This window comes from Nyctereutes procyonoides, unplaced genomic scaffold, assembly GCF_905146905.1.
Source record: "Nyctereutes procyonoides isolate TBG_1078 unplaced genomic scaffold, NYPRO_anot_genome, whole genome shotgun sequence".
In the NCBI taxonomy this organism is placed as follows: Eukaryota; Metazoa; Chordata; class Mammalia; order Carnivora; family Canidae; genus Nyctereutes; species Nyctereutes procyonoides.
This window is the reverse complement of record NW_026575025.1, coordinates 11,837,318-11,856,244: the sequence shown is the minus strand read 5'-3', so window position 1 is coordinate 11,856,244 and position 18,927 is coordinate 11,837,318. Positions and strand designations below refer to the sequence as shown.

At 58.9% G+C, this 18,927-nt stretch overlaps 2 protein-coding genes across 23 annotated transcripts in view; one reads left to right on the top strand and one right to left on the bottom strand.

The window, feature by feature from the left end:
* Positions 1–884: 884 nt before the first annotated feature.
* On the top strand, positions 885–9,017 carry SLC22A12 (solute carrier family 22 member 12). Of its 6 annotated transcripts, none has more exons than XM_055311727.1 (11): positions 885–1,031; positions 1,499–1,615; positions 2,137–2,240; positions 2,737–2,891; positions 2,966–3,134; positions 5,379–5,502; positions 5,646–5,761; positions 6,515–6,729; positions 7,198–7,306; positions 7,399–7,722; positions 8,279–9,017. In XM_055311727.1, the coding sequence occupies exons 2-11, from the start codon at positions 1,562–1,564 to the stop codon at positions 8,340–8,342; spliced, it is 1,434 nt and encodes a 477-aa protein (XP_055167702.1). In that variant the 5' UTR covers positions 885–1,031; positions 1,499–1,561; the 3' UTR covers positions 8,343–9,017. The 6 variants fall into 6 exon arrangements, with proteins under 6 accessions (XP_055167702.1, XP_055167676.1, XP_055167709.1 ...); XM_055311701.1 differs by having other exon boundaries at positions 1,316–1,615; XM_055311696.1 differs by lacking the exon at positions 885–1,031 and having other exon boundaries at positions 1,039–1,615.
* A 4,577-nt stretch (positions 9,018–13,594) lies between these two features.
* NRXN2 (neurexin 2) overlaps positions 13,595–18,927 on the bottom strand; it is a 97,368-nt gene continuing 92,035 nt past the window's right edge. For 10 of the 17 annotated variants that reach the window (XM_055311479.1, XM_055311524.1, XM_055311498.1 and 7 more), the window contains one exon: positions 13,595–15,168. In XM_055311479.1, the coding sequence (XP_055167454.1) occupies positions 14,282–15,168 (887 nt within the window). In that variant the 3' untranslated portion in view covers positions 13,595–14,281. The remainder of the gene's footprint in view (positions 15,169–18,927) is intronic. The other 7 variants (XM_055311548.1, XM_055311566.1, XM_055311558.1 and 4 more) reach the window with 1 other exon arrangement.

The window sequence follows — 18,927 nt, the reverse complement described above, 5'->3', positions numbered from 1 at the left end:
CAGGCCATTGTGAGGATGGGACTCTACTACGGACTTCGAGCCCAGGAGGGAGGCAAGCATAAGCAAGCAGAGCCCCCTGGAGGAGGAGGCACTCGTAGTGCATGCAGGACGTGGTCCAAGGGTGAGCCCGGGGATGGCATTCCAGGCTGCGAGCATCAGCAAGGCCAGGAGCAAGGCCAGGACCCCATGAAGCTGGCCCAGGGCACACGGGGGAAGTGGTGGGGGCATCGGGGCCCAGAGGCCAGGGACGCAAACAGGTTGTACCTGGTGCGCTGTGCAGATAGGCAGGGGGAGAGTGGGCAGGACACAAAGCAGCTAGGAGCTACTCCCCAAATGGGCAGCCTTGAACCCCAAAGTACATGAGAAGAAATGGCTGGGTCCCTGTCACAGCTCCTTGGCTCATCCTCTACCTGCCACACGTCACACATACACATTTGATGGCCCTGGAGAGCCCTATCGAGGGCTCAGAGAGGGTGACCACAGAGGAGCATGGCCATCAGTGGCAGCAAACAATGGAGGTCAGGGGTTTGGGTGGGGGGCTGGGCCACAGAGGCTGCCAATGACCCAGACCCAGGCCACATGCACACAATCCAGGCTCATGCCGGTCCCAGGATCAGTATGGCCCTGGCCAGCACCTGTCCTGAGTGTGCCCTGGAGAGTCACCCTGTGAGGCAGGCAGGGGAGCCGCGGGGAGACAACAGTCTGGCCAAGGCCTCCCCTACACCTATCAGAGACCAGGTGTTCCGGGCCACGCTTCCTGGCAGGACAGGAACAGCTATGCTCTTGCCTCTGGCCTCCCTCAGAGCTAGGTTAAACTTTGACTGATTCTTAACCCCTACTCCGTAAGCGTCCTCTGGTCACATTTTAATTCCAGTCTGGGTGACTTCAGTCTTCACTTTCCCCACTTCCTGTATTGAGTTTCTCCGGGAGGTACAGGCCCTGCTGAGTCTCTGGAAGGATGCCGGTGGCTTCAGAGTCACATCCCACAGCTCCCAGTCCCAGTTGGAGCCACTCCAAGTGACGGTTGCCAGGTGAGTGCCTGGAGAGACCAGGCCCAGAGTCAGTGAAGTGGGTGGCCACTGCCATGCTCCAGGCTTCTCTGCTGGCGAAGCAGGTGCTGCTGTGGGGCAAGCAGGCCCCACACATTGGCCCCTTTGCCCTAGGCCACCTCCTGTGAAGGGGGCACCTCCACTGGGCCCCCTGCGTGGGCTCCATGGCATTTTCTGAACTCCTGGACCGAGTGGGTGGCCTGGGCAGGTTTCAGATTCTCCAGATGGTGGCTCTGGTGGTCCCTATCATGTGGCTCACCACTCAGAGCATGCTGGAGAACTTCTCGGCCGCTGTGCCCAGCCACCGCTGCTGGGTGCCCCTCCTGGACAACAGCACTGACCAGGCCAGTGTCCCCGGGACCCTGGGCCCCAAGGACCTCCTGACCGTCTCCATTCCATTGGGCCCCAACCACGAGCCCCACCAGTGTCTCCGCTTCCGCCAACCACAGTGGCAGCTCCTGGACCCCAATGCCACGGCCACCAACTGGAGTGAGGCTGCCACAGAGCCGTGCATGGACGGCTGGGTGTATGACAACAGCACCTTCACCTCCACCATCGTGGCCAAGGTAAGAGGCCCTCCTGACACCTTCCCCAAGTCCTGGCACTTTAGGGACCAAGGTCAAACTCACATTTGACTGGATTCAGAACAGCCCAGTCCTGGGAGGGACCCACCTCAGCAGACCTCCTCACTTCCCACAAGTGGGCTTCCAGCCCCTCCTCTCGCTCATCGGGTGGCAGTTCCAGCCTGTCTCAGGGGACAGGGAACCCCAGGAGGCAAATCAGCTCAATCTGGGCAAGTGGGAGGGGCCTCTTTTTAGAACCAGAGAGACCTGGGGGAGTAGGGACCAGGCACCGACTCAGGGTGGCCCTGCAGAGTGGGTGAGGCAAGGGAGAGCAAATGAGTCTAGAGAGGACTTGACCCGGGACTAGAGGGCAATAGGGTGACGTGGAGAGGCTTAGGGGGACAGCCCTGCCTACCACCCTAGAGGTCTCCAGGCCATCTACCCACACCTAGCTCCCACGGGCCTCCCCATCAGTGCCTCCGCTCCCTCACATCTGGGCTTACCTCCCACTACTCTCCCACCAGTGGGACCTGGTGTGTGACTCCCATGCCCTGAAGCCCATGGCTCAGTCCATCTACCTGTCTGGGATGCTGGTGGGAGCTGCCGTGTGCGGCCGAGCCTCTGATAGGTGAGGTTCCCCACCCCGGTCCCAGCAGCCCCCTTTGCCTTGTGTTCCCAGGCTCCCATAGCCCTGGCCTCTTGTCCCCGGGTCTGGGGAGAAAGCGCTCAGCTGCCAGTCAGAATGCCTGCACGGGAGTCACACTCCTCACGCCTTCCAGCTTTGCCCCTGAGCAAGCCTCCTCCCCACCCTGAGCCTTCTGGAGTTCTCCTCTGGGGTTGGAGAGGGTCATCACTCCTTTCCAACGTTCACTGCTAAAATCTGCCCAGCCACAAGCTGCCTCCTGCTGACGGCGAGCTCATTCTCTGCCCAGAGCGCCTCTGAGCTTCCCCGGGCCCTGGGGACTCTGGGGGTGCGGACGAGCCTTTCATGGGTGGATAACTCAAGTGTGCACCAAGCAGCACTTCCACCTCCACTCGGAGCCCAGTGCAGGCGCCCCAGAGCCCTAGGGCTGGTGCGGGGTGCCCGCGGACCCCGCCCCATGCCCGTGTCTGTGTGCCCGCAGGTTTGGGCGCAGGCTGGTGCTGACCTGGAACTACCTTCAGACGGCTGTGTCAGGCACGGCGGCTGCCTTTGCCCCCACCTTCCCCGTGTACTGCCTGTTCCGCTTCCTGGTGGCCTTTGCCGTGGCCGGCGTCATGATGAACACCGGCACTCTCCGTACGTCACTGCCACGGGCCACACGAGGGAGGCTCGTGCAGGCTCCCAGGCCAACACCTGTGGTCTCCTTGCAGTGATGGAGTGGACGTCGGCACGGGCCCGAGCCTTGGCCGTGACTCTCAACACCCTGGGCTTCAGCTTCGGCCAGGTCCTGATGGCCACAGTGGCCTACGGTGTGCGTGACTGGGCATTGCTGCAGCTGGTGATCTCTGCGCCCTTCTTCCTCTGTTTCGTGTACTCCTGGTGGGTGTCTTCCCTCTCCTCAGAGAAGACCTGCCCCCCCCCACCCTGCGAGCAGAGGTCAGGGGGGCACAGCCAGGGGACAGGCACAGGAGCCTGACACAGCTGGCTGCCCCAGGCCCACAATGCTCAGCCACTCCAACCAAAGGCCTTTCCCTGCTCCTCCCAAGTGCCTCCTCCTCTACTCATCATCCTCCCACCCCTTCCTTCCCATCATCTCTTGGCCCTTTACCCTCTCGAGTCCCTGGGTGCCTTGGCATGCATGCCTCTAGGCATGTTTTCTGAGCCCTTTGTGTCTGGCATGGCAGCACAAGGCCAAGCTGAGCAAAGATACAGCTCACATGCATGTGTGCACACACACACATGCCCCACTCCTAGAACACAGCCCTGGTCAGCCTCATGTACTGACATCATTACTGAAGGACAGGGACCACGACCCAGTGGTCAGAGGGGACTCATGCCCCACCCCCCACAGGGCCAAGATACGTGAGAGGTTAGGGAACATCTGCACTGCCCTGAAATAAATCAGGCATGGTTCTTGCCCAGCTCCTGAAACATAGTAGGTGCACAGCAAATATTTCTTGGATGGCTGGCTGGATAGATAGATGATAGAAAGAAGATGATAAACTAGTGAATGGATGGGTAGATGGACGGGTGGAGGGAGGGAGGGAGGGATAGATGATAGAGATAGATAGATGATAGATGATGATAGATGATAGATAGATAGATGATAGATAGATAGATAGATACATAGATAGATAATAAACTAGTGAGTGGATGGGTGGAGGGATGGATGACAGTCTGCAGAGCAGAGCTGAGCCTGGCTCATTCACAAACAGACCCAGCAACATAGTACTTGCTTGGCCATTGTGGTCACTGCAGAAAGAAGCACAGCAGAAGCCAGGGGAGGACGGGGCACCCCTCCTGGCTATTTGCTGCAGGCCTCTCCCTGGGGCAGGGGGCGGGAGGTTCCGGTGCCCTCCTCCCGGCCACCTAACCTGTGCCCCCCGCTCTGACTCCCTCCGCATGCCGCAGACCCCAAATCCTCTCTTTGGCCCTGCCTCCACCCATCCCCCTGGTGACATCTCCATGACTGGTGTCTTGGCATCACAAATATAACATCTCCTTACACCTGCTCTTTCCCAAGGCTTCCCCAGGGTTGACAGCAGCCCCCTTCCAGGAGGTCCCAGAGTCCAAATTGCCATGACACTTCCCTGTCCCTACCGTCCCCCTGCCCCAAGTCCAACAGGTCACTGGGTCTTGTCAACTCTACCCTTGACGTGTGTCTGGAGTCCCCGTTGTCTCCCTGGCTCTGCTAACCTGAAGGACCTCAGGGTCTGGTGCTTGTGGAGTAGGTGACTCCGCCCCTGGCTGCTGTTCCCAGAGAAAGGGAGCCTGGCTGGGGGCCCTGCCTGAACAGAGGCCCAGAGGCAGAAGCCAGTGTAGAGTGGTGGGCAGGACAAGGGACTCAGTGGGCAGGGCCAGGGCAAGGGGTCTGGGCGCTGGGTGCCAGGTTAGTGTCAGGGGCCAGGTCCTGGCATGAGGAGGGGGAAATGGGATGTGCAGGGCCAACTCGCATCCAGGAGACAGCAACTGTCATCCTGGCATGGGGAACACAGGGTCAAAAGTGAGGCAAGGGCAGTGGGCCCGAACAGGTGCGAGGGGTGCTGGAAGTGACCAGAATCGGTGGCTGATTGGGTGTGGGTGGAGGGGGCTGGTGATGTCAGGACCAAAGACCCTGCTCCAGGCCTGAGCCTCTGGGTGTGAAGCTGCCTGCATGGAAGGGCCTTGGGGGAAGAGCCAGCTCATGCAGGAGGGTGCAGCCTTGAGGGTGAGCAGAAAGGCTGTGTGTGACATCAGGGAGGTGCCAGACAGTAGGGGACCTGGGGGTTTGCAGTCCTGTAGTCCTGTAACTACATGCAGGAGGATCCTTACTGTACATGGATTCACCCAGGCCTGGTTCCCAGGTGAGGCAAGAGAAAGGCCACAGGGTCAGGAGCGAGGCCAGAAGGGGAGGACAGGGACACCCAACCACAGTCCAAGAGGGAGAAGGAGAAAGGCAGAAAGGGTGGCCTGTAGGGGAAGGAGATTATCACACGGTGTGGCCTCACTGAGCCTGGGGCCTGTGGGTGCCAGTGAGCACCCCCCCCGGGACAGAAGGAAACAGAAGGGCAGTGAGGCTCACACAGGCTGGGCCCCGGGGGCCACAGGCAGTGCCCCTCTCATTTCCCCCCTGAACCCCTGCAGGTGGCTGGCAGAGTCTGCACGATGGCTCCTCATCACAGGCAGGCTGGAGCAGGGTCTGCGGGAGCTGCGGAGGGTGGCTGCCATCAACAGGAAGGGGGCGGTGGAGGACTCCTTGACCACCGAGGTAAGGCAGGGCTGGACCTTCCTGTGGGCTCAACCCTCAGACCCTCTCCCTGCCCCTGATCAGGGCTCCTGGGAAGAGGAGGGTCTTAAGGAGGAGGGCCCAGGCACCCCCAGGGCTGACACCTTCCCACCCCAACCCTGCAGGTCCTGCTCTCGGCCATGCAGGAAGAGCTGAGTGCGGGCCAAGCTCCCTCCAGCCTGAATGCTCTGTTCTGCCTGCCTAGACTGGGCCTCCGGACCTGTATCTCCACTTTGTGCTGGTAGATGTCCCCTCTACCCACACCCAAGGCCCCAGCCTCTGCCTCTGGTCGGCTTTGGGCTGTTGCAGGCCCCCAGGGACCCTGGAATCAGGGCTCTGGTTGGCATCCAGTCAAGGGGCCTCCAGTGACTCTCCTATGGGTCCCACTGTCCTGACAGCACCTCCAGGACAGGGCCGGCAGCACAGCCATGTCCCTTCTAGCAGTCAGGCTCCCAGAGGAAGCTGTCCAGGCCAGGTGGGGTCAGGTGGGGGAGAGGGGATGGCAGAGATGCCTAAGGAGGAGTCATAGCAAGGGTGCTGGGAGAGCTGAACTGCCCAGCAGTCTGGGGAGGAGAATGCACGCCCACCCCATCTGCAGGGGCCAGGGAGGAGGGAGGGGTATTACCAGACCCCAGGTGCCAGTGCCACTCAGCAAGGACTAGAACCACCGAGGCCCACAGAAGGACATGCTCAGTTGAAGCTGTAGCCATAGAGGGGCCACGGCCACTGCCAGCCATGGCACCCAAGGGAAGAAGGAAGGAATTATCCCGCCTTCCGCAGCCCAGGACCGCACTGCCAGCATCTCACCAGTGCCTTCCACTGGCCAAACCTAAGGAGGAGCAGCACTGGCAGGGGAGCCCAGGGGAAGGTGGTGCACAGAGACCACCCTCCCACTCCACAGAGCCTGCAGGAAGAGGGTGGAAACGGGTCTGAGAACAAAGGAGCCAGTGAGCAGCCCTGCTCCCCAGCCGACTCCACCTGCCCCGGCCCACAGGTTTGCCTTCGGCTTCACCTTCTACGGCCTGGCCCTGGACTTGCAGGCCCTAGGCAGCAACATCTTCCTGCTCCAGGCCCTCATCGGGGTCGTGGACATTCCAGCCAAGATAGGCACCCTGCTGCTGCTGAGCCATCTGGGCCGCCGGCCCACTCAGGCAGTGTCCCTGGTGCTGCCGGGGCTCTGCATCCTGGCCAACACGCTGGTACCATACGGTAAGCAGGGGGGCCCGGGTGCTTACAGCTGTGTCCAGAGGCTTTCCCACCTAGGGGAGCGGGAGAGGCTGAGCCAGGAACAGAGGCCCTGGCCTCCTCCTCAGAGGCCCAGTTAGGAAGTAGGCTGCTGGGGCATCCGGGAGAGATGGTGGTGGCCTATACCAGACAACAGAAGCAGGGACAGCATGGAGGGGGTGGCATCGTGAAAAATTATGGAGATAAAATAAGAACTTAGTCCTGGAATGCAAGGATAGGCGGGGAGCAGGGAGTCAAGGAGGACTCCTGGGGTCTGGCTCTGGGTGTCAGGGTAGGCATTGAACATAGCCACGAGGTCACTGAGGATGTGTTCTGGGGACACCCAAATGGAGGTGAATCACAGACATTGGGAGGTTAGGGACAGGTTTAGGCTGGAAAGAGCCCCCATCTGACCTCGGAGCCCCTGCCACCGACTTTGCTAACTGTCCACAGAGATGGGGGCCCTGCGTTCAGCCCTGGCCGTGCTGGGGCTTGCGGGAGTGGGAGCCGCCTTCACTTGCATCAGCATCTACACCGGTGAGCTCTTCCCCACCGTGCTCAGGTGAGGGGTTGCCTGGGGCTGGGAGGGCAGGATGGGGATGGCCTTCCTCAGACTCGGATGTTCCCCGCCCTCTCCCCTCCATGTGACCTCAGGGCTGCCCAGGTGCATCCTGCCCCCGCTGGACCCCTGTATCCCTCTGGACAGAGTGGGCCTGGGCGGTCAAAGCCGTGGGCAGACAGAGTGGCCCCTCACTGGTGTGTCTGTGACTATAGGATGACGGCGGTGGGCCTGGGCCAGATGGCAGCCCGTGGGGGAGCTATTCTGGGGCCTCTGGTCCGGCTGCTGGGTGTGCACGGCCTCTCGCTGCCCCTGCTGGTGTACGGGGCAGTGCCCGTGCTGAGTGGCCTGGTGGCCCTGCTGCTGCCAGAGACCCAGAGCCTGCCGCTGCCTGACACCATTCAAGATGTGCAGAACCAGTGAGTGAACTCAGCCCTGGGGCCGACCTCTCTGCCTTCCAGAGAACCCCGGGATGGGGCGGGCCTGTCACCCACCCCCATCGCTGGGCACAGGGGAAGCAGAGGTGCAGGAAGGGATGGAACTGGCTCCAAGTCACACAGTACATCTTTGGGAGATGAGACCAAAGGCTGGGTCCCCCGGCTGACGGCCTGGACTCTGTCTCCTGCTCTTCATTCTACCATTTAAGGCCTAAATAGCTGGGCCACCCCCAGCTCCACCTTAAGAGAAGTCCAGGGGATGGAAGCCTGTAGTCTTTTGTAAAGGGGGGGCCAAGGGGCATGATAGGCATTGTTGGAGGCCTTGGGGGTCCCGGAATCTGTTGCTGAATCCCCTTGATAGCTGGCAGGGCTGTCACCTGCCCACCGATTCCCCAGCATGTACTCAGGGGGCCCATTCCTGGGCTCCCCAGAGCAGCGCAGGAAGACCTCTCGAGTCCCTGGGAGAGATATAGTTCAGGGGTCAGAGGTCATGCTGCACCCACGAGACACAAAGCTTTTGTCTTTCATGTCTGAACAGCGCAATAAAGAAGGCAACACAGAGCACCCTGGGGCCCATGGTCCTGAAATCCACACACCTTTAAGCCTTCTGGGAGTTCTGCCAAGGATCGCTGGGCGGAGCACCTTCTCTCCTTTGGAGGAGGCAGGACAGCAAAGGCCCCCATCTCTAGAAGAGGCCCCAGGGCTATCCCTCTCTGCCAGAGGAGCCACCCTTGATAGAGAAGGAGGAGAGGATGGCTTGACTGGCCAAGGGGTCCACCCCATGCACCCTCGCAGGACCCTCCCTCACGACTGTGAGGAGGAGCAGGGACCAGCTTCCCACCCTGCTCCCTGCTCACTCTGCTGGCGGCCCCCAGCTGGCCACTGCCCCCTGAGCTTGGAGGCCACCATCACCCGCAGTCAAAACTCTCCCAGCACCTCGCACTGCCCCAAGGGCCCCAACATGTCTCAGCTCCTCAGCTGTACCCAAAAGGCAGCTCTGGCCCTTGGTCCCTCATCCCCACATTCCAGCCACGGGACCCATCCTCTGTGCCCCTCCTACCGGACCCAGGGCAATAGCCTCCTTCCTGCAGGCCCAGGGCCCAGCCCAAGGCCAGAATGAATCCCTTACCCACAGCTGTGGCCACGCACATGACTCCTGCCCTGCCAACCCAGGGGTTCCCAGAGGCTTCCCCCTTGGCCCCAGCTCCCACACAGAGCCTGGTGGGAGGGGCAGCAATGCGAAGGAGGCAAAAGAATGAATAAAGGAACAAATGACAGCCCTTCACTGACTCCACTGATGAGCCACAGGTGGGGGTGGGGGTGGGGGTGGGGTAGAGGAGAGCTCTGGGGAGCTCCTTAAGGGGTTGGCCCTCTCCCAGGCTGATTTTTCTGCTCCTGGTGCCAGGCCAGAGTGTCTGCCCTTTCTTTCAAGCTCTGTTATGAGCTGGGCACCATCCTGGATACCTCAAGGCATCATCTTATCTTTTCCCAAACCCTTCAAGGAAGACAGCCCATTTTACAGATGGGACAGTAAGGTTGGATAAACCAATTATCCATGACCTACAGCTAAGAGAGGCAGAATCATGAGTGAAAGCCTCAGTCTCCAGAGCCCAGCCTTGGCTACGACCGCAACCCCCCAGCTTGCCCTGGGCCATGCAACCTGGGCAGCCAGGGATGTTTTTTGAGGCAGAGGCCTCCCTCTCAGAACCAGCCAAGACCCAGCAGAGTCTACTGGCACCACTTACAGGAAAACCCGGGGCAAGACCTCACATGGAAAGGGATGGACGCCTGAACTCCCCTAACACAAATGTGGGTGTAGGCAGAAGCCACTTGCTGCCCATCGGGGTCCCCACCAGCTGCTAATCTGCTGAGCCACCCCAGAGCAGTGCTCAGGTGGTCTCTGCTCTGTTTGTGTCACTGCTTCCAGGCGCCTCCTCAAAGGTACCCTACACATGCGTGCACACACAGACATACACACACACACACACACACACACACACACACACACCAGTGATGGGGGTACACGTGCTCAGACACACATGAGAAGACAAATGGGAAAAGAGAAAGTTGCTCCTTGTCCCCTGGAGACAGGTTCGCTCACTGGCCTGGTCTTACCGGCTGCAGCCCTGAGCCTCTGAGGGTGGGGGTAGCAGGTATCTGCCTGTGGCCACCCCTCAGTGGAGACCCCCAGGACAAAGGGAGCGGGAGTGGGGATCACGTTTGTAAAACTGCCCAAAGGCAAGTTTGTCTCAGCCTGCTCTGAACTTCTGGTCCTTCCTGTCTGCTGCTCAGCCGAGCCCTAGATACTTTCCCACCTTTGCTCAGCATTCTTGGGGCCCTGTGGTGTCCAGAAGCTTCCAGATGAGAGAACCCAGGAGTAGTGGGAGATGGCTCCTCCTCAACCCTAGAGTGTTCTCCAGTTCGCCAAGTGTTCAGAGCTCTCCCCCTGCCCACATGCAGAGCAGCCTTGCTCCTGGCCCTTCCAGGAGGTCCCAGGTTCCCGGACCCATCCAGGCCCTACCGGCTTCCAACTTGTCCTCCCCTCACTCAGCAGGACCTGGAAGCTGGGAGGGTCCAGGGCCCTGTTCCTCTCGGGCAGCCAGGGACGGCTGTCATCACCATGGCAGAGAGGATGCCCTGTGAAGGGTGAGGGGCTTTCTGGGCAGCAAAGGCCTGCTTCCCAGCTGGGTGCCACCACCCAAATGGCAGGCCTTCACTTAGGACACTCCATCTCTTCTGATGCTCACCGCAGGGATCTCCCGACCCCAGGGGCTGCAGGGGCACCCCACGATGGAAGAGCCAAGGGAACTGGGTGTGGGAAGGAAGAAGCCATCAACTACCCCACAGTCTCATTCTCCCCATGGCAATAGAGGCCTCAGGCAGTGTGGACAGGAAAATGGCTCGGCACCCACTTGGGCCCCTCTCCTGGCTCCAGCCAGGACTGCAGCTCTCCCAAGAGGGTATGTGGGGAGGGCCATGCAGGCTCCTTTGGCTCCTTATCCACCTCCAGGAAAGGGCTGTCCTCCCAGAAGACTCCAGGCCTGGCTGAGATTGTGTTCTATTACCTGGGGGGTTGTGTGGTCTTCAAGGTCAAAGGTATCAGCTAGACTCCACTTTCAGCTTCTTCCCTCAACTCTGCCCTAGATCCTCCCCAGGTGGAATCTCCTGACACATCCCTGCAGGTAACAAGGGTCAAGGAGTGAGGTTCCTGGGGTTTCAGTCACCCCAGATGCTGTTTGCACACTCCTGGAGGTCACTGCCAGGCCAGCCAGACCCCAAGGAACTCAGCTCAGGCCCAGGTGTTAAGTTCAACATCATATGCCCAGACGAAGGAGCAGAGACTGAAGTGACTATATCTTGCAGATGGGTAAACTGAGTCAATGGTAGTGTCCAGAAATCTCTCCTCTCTTACAACCAAGCCCTTGAGCAGGACTGGAGCCCATCCTGCCAACTCCTGCCCTGTCCCTCTTCCTGGACCCCTACTCTGACGGACTGTTCAGGGTCATTCTAGAAGTTTCCAGAGTAAGAATGTTCCCTTCTTGGCACATGGAACTCCTGCCTGCCTATATTTGTTTTCTTTGGCTAGTGGTGATGGGGCAGGGGAACCTGAGATAAGTTTCCATCCCTTGGACAGAGACCCTGGGGGGCAAGGTCATTACTGGCACGAGGACAGGATGGCCTGGCAAGATTGCTCTGAATCAGGGCTTCCTCCAGGCTTCCCCCAGGTTCTAGGACTGTGAGCAGTGGCAGACAAGCAGGGTCCATGCCTTCCCAGGGGGTGGCTGGTTAAGGAGACAAGGGGAGGCCAAGTCTTTGGAAGTCCACACTGGGGGCAGCTCCAGGAGATCCCAGTCTCTCACCAGGGACAGCACTCAGGGACGGTCCCTCAAAGGTCCCTGAGGAAACACCCCAGGGTAAGGAGGATCCTAAAACAAAAGCTTCATTCCAGGATGGAAGGAGGGGGAAGCGGGGCTCCTGTGGAGTCAAGCCAAAGGACCCTGAGAAGTGTCCAGACCTGGAAAATGCCCCAAGAATGAGCTGGCCAGGGGCACCTGGGTGGCTCAGTGGGTTAAGCAGCTGTCTTCAGCTCAGGTCCTGGGATCCAACCCTACGTGGGGCTCTCTGCTTGGTGAGGAGTCTGCTTCTCCCTCTGCCCCCCCCCCCATTCATTATCTCATTCTCTCCCTGAAATAAATAAAATCTTTTTTTTAAGTGAGCTGGCCAGGGGTGCCTGGGTGGCTCAGTGGTTGAGTATCTGCCTTTGGCTCAGGGCGTGATCCCGGGGTCCTGGGATCGAGTCCCACGTTGGGCTCCCTGCATGGAGCCTGCTTCTCCCTCTGCCTGTGTCTCTGCCTCTGTGTCTCTCATGAATAAATAAACAAAATCTTAAAAAAAAAAATGAGCTGCCCAGCAACAGAGCCACCTGCGAATGGAAGTTCATGACACAGATCGAAGTGAAGGATGATGGGGAGCGAAAGACACAAGAAAGCAGAGCCAGGAGAGGGAGGTGAGATCCACCCCGCAGAAAGGAGAGAACACCTGAGTGACAGAAGCGTGGCTGAGGCACAGCTCACGCGTCCAGTGGCGTGGCGATGCAGTTGCCGCCTGGAAGATGAAGACCACCTATGCTCTGCTTTCCTGAGAAGGCCCACACAGTCGGCTCACAACCTCACCTCAAGAGGTTATACTCCTTGCGACCGAGAAGCTTAGCAAATACAGACCAGGGTCTCAAGGCATTTGGGACCAGGGCCTGTTCAGTGTCTCCATGAAGGAGCAAACACCGGAGGGCAGGCTCTACTCCTACCTGCAGCCCAGGAGCTACCCACAGTCAGCCAGCGTGAACTGGAGTGGGGCTGGGAGGGCTCCAGACCAGAGCGTCCAAATCCCTAGGGATGCAGAAAAAGCAGAGACTCTGGAGTTAGGCAGACTGGGGGTGAGTGTGGACTCAGCTCCTGAAGCTCTCTTCACCCAGGAAGAACGCCACCTTCCCCAAGGGCTGTGTGTAATAGGGGCCGTGCCCTTGCAAGAGCCTGGCCCAAGCGGCCCCCAGAGGCAGAGACCCACTGTAGCCACTAGGGGGCAACACAACGCTCTTGCCTCTGACTTGGGCTGCTGAGCTGACCAGGTGGATGGGCTCAACCAGGGCCACGCCCCAATGGCGCCCCCAGCCCCAACCTTAGGCCAGGAGGGACCTAGGAGTGAGACAAAAACAAGGCGCCCCCGGCAGCCCCAAACCACGCTCAGCCCAAAACTTCACAGGCTACTTACCAGCTCTCATGGGCAGCAAGCTGGGCCCAAAACCCACCTCAGAGCCAGGACCAATGTCCCAACAGCACCCACCCTGAAAAAATTGCACAGGACCGTTGGATTTGGAAAGTTTTTGTTTTCTTTTCCCACACATTTCCGGGGTTGGGGTGTTTTCCAAGACTCAGACACATTTGTTAACAAAGAGAAAAAAACTGGGGGAGCAGGGAGCCTGTGGGCAGAGAAGTGACCCCAGCAGTCAGTGGGCAAAGCCCGGCTCTCTCTTCCCCCGTGCCCGCGCCCAACGGGTGCCACAGGCTGCTGCTCGCGGTATCTAGATAATTTGTCTTTAATATATATCTGCATTTGCCTTTCCCCTCCCACCCGCCCCCCACCCCTGCTCCTCCAGCAGCTCCCCCATCAATGCACGTTGCCCGGCGGCACACAACAGAACAGGCCTTCCCCGGCAGGAGCCCCTTCCCTGGGCGGCACCAGGCCAGCACCTCCTCTTTGATGGGAGAGTGGGGGGGGTTCAGAGGGGGCCACCCCACTGCCCCACCCCTGCTCCCCACCCCCCTTCGCTGGGCCGCTGGGCCCACCCACCCGCCCTTCTCCCACCGACTCTGGAAACCCAAAGTTAGGAAAGGGAGAAACCAGACACACACAAAAGAAGTGGAGAGGGTGGGGACAGAGAGACGCAGCAAGCCTGGGATGGGGGCCGGAGGGCTTGGAAAGAGAAGGAAGGCAGGAGGGACAGAGGCAGGGAGAAAGATGGAGAAAACGAACGGGATGAGGAGTGGACACCTTACAAACCCCCCAGCCTTCCTTTCCGCCCAACCCCACCAAAATAAAACTACCCCCCACACACACACCTTAAAAAAATAAATCAACCCAGGGCTGTGAGCACGTGCCCTGCCCGGGGCGGGCGTAGGGCTGAGGGACAGACAGGCCCCCGGACGCACGGACGCCAACGCCCCGGGCGGCAGGAGGAAGGGGAAGAGCACGGGGTTTCCTTTCCTACTTTTTTTTTTTCCTCTTTCTTTTCATTTTTTTCCTTTCTTTTTTCTTTTCCTTCGTTCTTTCTTTTTCTTTTTTTTTTTTCGGGTTTTTGTTTTTTGTTTTTTTTGTTTTTTGTTTTGTTTTGTTTTTTGCGTTTCCTCTTTGTGAGAGAAGTCTGAGGCAGCCAGGGAGTGGGTCCCCAGAGCGCCGGCAGGGAGAGGGCGCACCCTCCTCCCGGGGCGCCCCTGTCCCCGGAGAGGGGCAGCTGGCAGTGGGGCGCGGTGCCGGGGCTCAGGGCTCAGACGTAGTACTCCTTGTCTTTGTTCTTCTTGGCCTTGCTGGGTGTCTTGGGGGCGGCCGGGGCCTTCTCCTTCACCACCGCCCCATTGCTCTGGGCCGAGTTACTGATGTAGTTCCGGCTCTGGTCCACCTGGTAGGAGCCCTCGTCGCGGTTGCGGTACTTGTACATGGCGTAGAGGAGGATGAGGATGCAGAGCGCCGCGGCCGCCACGATGCCCACCACCATGCCCGTGGTGCTGCTGGACTCCCGGATCACCTCCACCGCGCCCGGCGGGCCCCGCTCCCCAGGCCCCGTGGGGTTAGCTGTGGGCAGACGGGGGAAGCCGGGGGCGGAGGTCACGCCGGGGCGCAGGGGCGGGGGCCTCCGCGGCTCAAAGGACGTGGGGGCCCCGGGCCCCAGGGGGGGGTTCTCCAGCAGGGGCTGCAGCGGGTCTCGGTGGTTCATTTTGCCCGCAGGCAGGTTGGGGGCCGGGGCGGAGGGGGCCAGCAGCACCCCGGGGGCGCCCGTGGCCCCATCTGTCCTGAGGTTGGGCCGGGGAGCGGGTTTGCGAGGTGAGAGGAGGGTGGTGCGGTCCGTGACCAGGGGGAAGGTGGTGTAAAAGTCCTCGTCGTCCGTGGGGGGCAGGCTGGAGTCAAAGACCTCCCCGGACGCAAAGCCCGAGGCCTCGATGGGCTCCTCGCAGTCGCTGTCGTCCTGCTCGGCCTGGCACGGGCCCCCGGCGGGCGGGCGGCGGGCCGCGGGCGGGGGCAAGGTGTCTTGGGTGGCGCCCACGCCCGTGAGGAAGGGGTAGAAGGTGGGGGGTGGGGGCACGAAGGGGGACCGGGTGGCCACGGGAGGGGGGTCTAAGGAGTCCTCCGTGATAATGGGCAATATTAACTCTCCTCCTAGAACAAGAGAGAGAAGAGAGAAGAGAGGGTGTCAGCGAGGGCCCAGGGCGCAGGCGGCCGGCACAGAGAGAGAAACAACAGCCTCACACACCCAAATCGGTTCCAATTGGCTTTGGCGGAGACTAGAGCGGGCCGGGCCCGCCCGCCAGCCTGCCGGAGCACTGCGCTTTAAGCGGGCAGCGGCTCAGATGCCCTGGGCACCCCACGCACGGGCTCTGTGGCTCACTGGGTTTTGGTCTTTTGTTTGTCTTAAGAAACCAAAAGGAACAGAAAAGAAAGGAAATCGAAAAGAAATGGAAAAAAAAAAAAAACTCTACTGGTTTAAGGTTTAAAAACAGATACAAGAGCAGCATTTAAACAAACCTAACAACAGTATCTTTTAGGGTTTTTTTTTTTTTTCTAGATTTTTCTCTTTTTTTGCTTTTTTTTTTGCTTTTTTTTTTTTTTTTAAAAAAGAAGATAGCATACCACGGAATTCAGGCAACTTACATCAACAAATAGGCCGTGTGATTTTAGCATGAAGAAAAAAATTACAAACAGAGCTGTGTAAGCGGGTTCTCCCGGAAAAAATAAGAAAAAACAACTTTTCCGTACAACGTTTTCTGTCTATCTGTTTGGTATCTCCCTCCCTCACTTTTCTCTCCCTGGACATCTTGCTTCCTCCTGAATATTCTCTCTCCTCCCTCACTTGTGCCCTCTCCCCCTCATTAAACACAAAGCTAAAATCTGTACAGAGCAGGCTGGCATGGAGAAATTCATACCACCACTTGGTGTCAGCGTGCATTGGGGGTGGGGAGCAGTGGGAAGGAGGGTGGGGAGAAGAGGTACATGACTGGTGGCTAGGTGGGAATTTCTACATGGGTGAGAAGAATTGAGGGGATGATCATGGGAAGGAGCTTTGAAGGCTTATTGCAGGCTGGCCATGGGAAGACAAGAAATTGAAGGTGGGAGGTGACAAGGTCCATGAGAAAGAGTGGGCAAGGAGGAAATACACATTGGAGAAGGGTCCTGTCCCATAGGATTTTGGGCAAGGTGGTGAGAAGCCATGTAGAGGCAGGGAGGTGGGGAAGTGGGGAGGGGGTGGGAGGGAGGGAGGGAAGTGGACAGGAATGCCTGAGTCCTGAGCTAACTCTAATTCCCTTTCAGCTTTCTCTTTCTTCACCCTCCACCTCTGACCCCCACTGGCTTTCCCCCCTCCCCCTCCCCAGAACCCCCATGGGCCACCAGGACCTGACCAGGGCTTGACTGCCTCTGGCCCTCTTATTATTGTTAAAACAATAATAAAACAACGGAAAGAAGAAGAAAGCAAAAAAAGAAAAGAAAATACATACACAGCCATCTGGGAAGGAAGCACTTGCTAATACAGGGCCCAGGGGAGGGGGGAGGGGAACTAGTGGGGAAGGTTTTGGGGGGCGGGAGGTGGGGGTGATTAGGACTCCTCTCTCCCTAGGTCTAATAACTGAGGGACCCTTGGCATAAACTGCAATTCCCATCAGCCCCAAAGGGTGAGAACTACAACTCCCGTTAGCCCTCGGAGGGGTGTGGACTACAATTCCCATGAGGCCCTGGGTCAACAACTACAATTCCCATCAATCCACTGCCCCTTCTCCAAATATGGTAAGCCCACTGGTGTGGGGTAGGCTAGCTGGAGTCTGGCTCTAGGGCTTCCTCTTCTTAGAGGGGCACCTCTGGGTCTGGTTGGAGCTGGAAATTTCTTCTCTGGCTCTCCCTCTACCCAAGCCCTGCCCCCATCTGAGTGCTTCTCCCTGGTTTCTGTAGGGTGTGATTTTCAAGACTCCACAATCCCTTACCCCCTCGGTTGGAAACATCCCTGGGCTGCGCTACCAGGTCTTGCCTGCCTCACTGCAGCCAAGCCAGACGTGTGCCACTGCCACATCTTTGCAGCTCTTCTGCTCCCTTGCTATTTAAACACTCTGCTCTTTGGATCCCAAGCCCCAGCAATCTGGAAGAGCTGTCCTTGGCCACATTGGCCAGCCACAGCCAAAATCTTGCCATTGAACTTGAAGCCTTGCCGAGCTCCTCGGGCTGCTCCTCCCACCATGCTCCAATCTCCCCCTGGGCCAGGGCTCACCTGCACCCCAGATTGTGAAGCCCCGGGGCATCTGGCCACACTGAGAAACTGAACCAAAAGCAGACAAGCATGTTCTGTGGAGCTGGGACCATCCAACATTGGCCTTTAATGGAAGAGGATGTCAAGGCCTGGGGTGGGCAGGACTTCCCAAGGTCACTAGGTGTGTCAGGGAAGGTGAATGAATGGACTATCCAGTCCTTTCTGTCGTTCTCAGAGGCCAAGGGAGAGCCAAGTCTCACAAAGAGCCTGAAAAGGCATGGTGCATCCTCCCCATGCCTGCAGTCATCTGCTTGAGTCTTAGCTTGTGAACCTGGGAGGCCACAGACCTTTTGTCATTATTTCCTGTATGACTGTGGACAAGCTTCTCTCACTGTCTGGACCTCCATTTCCTCATCTATAAAATTAGGGTGTTGGGCTCCAGGCCCAGGGTGAGGCCACAGCCTGGCTTCCACAGCCCTGCAGGCGAAGGATGAATTATTTATCCCCTCATCCCCTCCTGAGCCCTGGACCCAGCATGGATGGCCCAGCACCCTGGTCCCTGGGCAAGGGGCACACTCAGCTCTCAGCTCTTGGGGGGAGACTGGCAGCCTATGTCCAATCATGGTAGCGGTCCCCTCCTTGCTGGTTCATACCACCTGCCCTCTTTCTGACCTTTGCTTTCTGTTCAGAACACCTTGCCCCTGCCCATATCTCACTCATCCTTCAAGTCCAGCCAAACAATCTCCTCTTCCAGGAAGGCTTCTGGTTTGGGCTTACTGCCAGGGAAGCCTTGAGGCCCATCTGCCTGTCTCCCTAGCACCCAGCCCTGGGCCTGGCACAGAGGAGGGGCTCATTGTATTCTGACCAATGGAAGGAGAAGAATACTCATCAAGCATTTCCTCTGAGCCAAGTATCTGGGGGTGGGGTGGGGTGGGAGCCCCTCTCATGGGCGAGAGCAGCTGGGCTCTGAATGCCCTTCCTCTCCTGGACCACAGGCAGCAGGCACTGCTGAGTTCAGCCTGATGGGAGCCCTGCTCCATGCACCCAGCTCTCACCCACAGCCATCTCTACCTTAGCTCTTACATGAGGCCACCAGTTGCTCCTGGAAGCTTCAGGATCAGGCTGTCCTAGGCAGGCTTGTGGCCCTCAGCTAGCTGCTCAAAGCTAGGGCCCAGGGAAGAGTCCCTTGCTGGGGACATGTCATGCCCTAGAGGGGCTGATCAGGCCAACCAGGGCACAGACTCTGTCTCTCTACTCTTTGTCACCCCCAGATAGACTAGGAAGGGTTGGGGGGGGGGCTATAGGCCTTAAGCCACAGACAAATCCTGCCCAGCCTGAGCCTTCCATAACCATTTGCCTCCCAACTCCCTGGTTCTTTAGGTCCTTGGGGCACACAGCACCCCCCCTCCCACCAAGTTCCCACATGCAGTCTCTCCTAGGCTTCAGAGCCCTGACAAGCCTGGTCACATTGACTCATCCCTGCCCTTGAACTCCAGCTGTGTCCTGGCCTCTATATCTGGGTCTTAGTCCCGTCCCTGCATCCTCTGCTTCTCTGGGAGCTTGCCCTGGGCCCTTCTCTGTCCACAGCTTTGACAGCATCTCCTGAGGGTGTCCTGTGCTCACTCACATCCTCTACACCAGCCTCCATCTCTGCCTCCCACAGCTCCTGCTCTCTCCAAGATAGT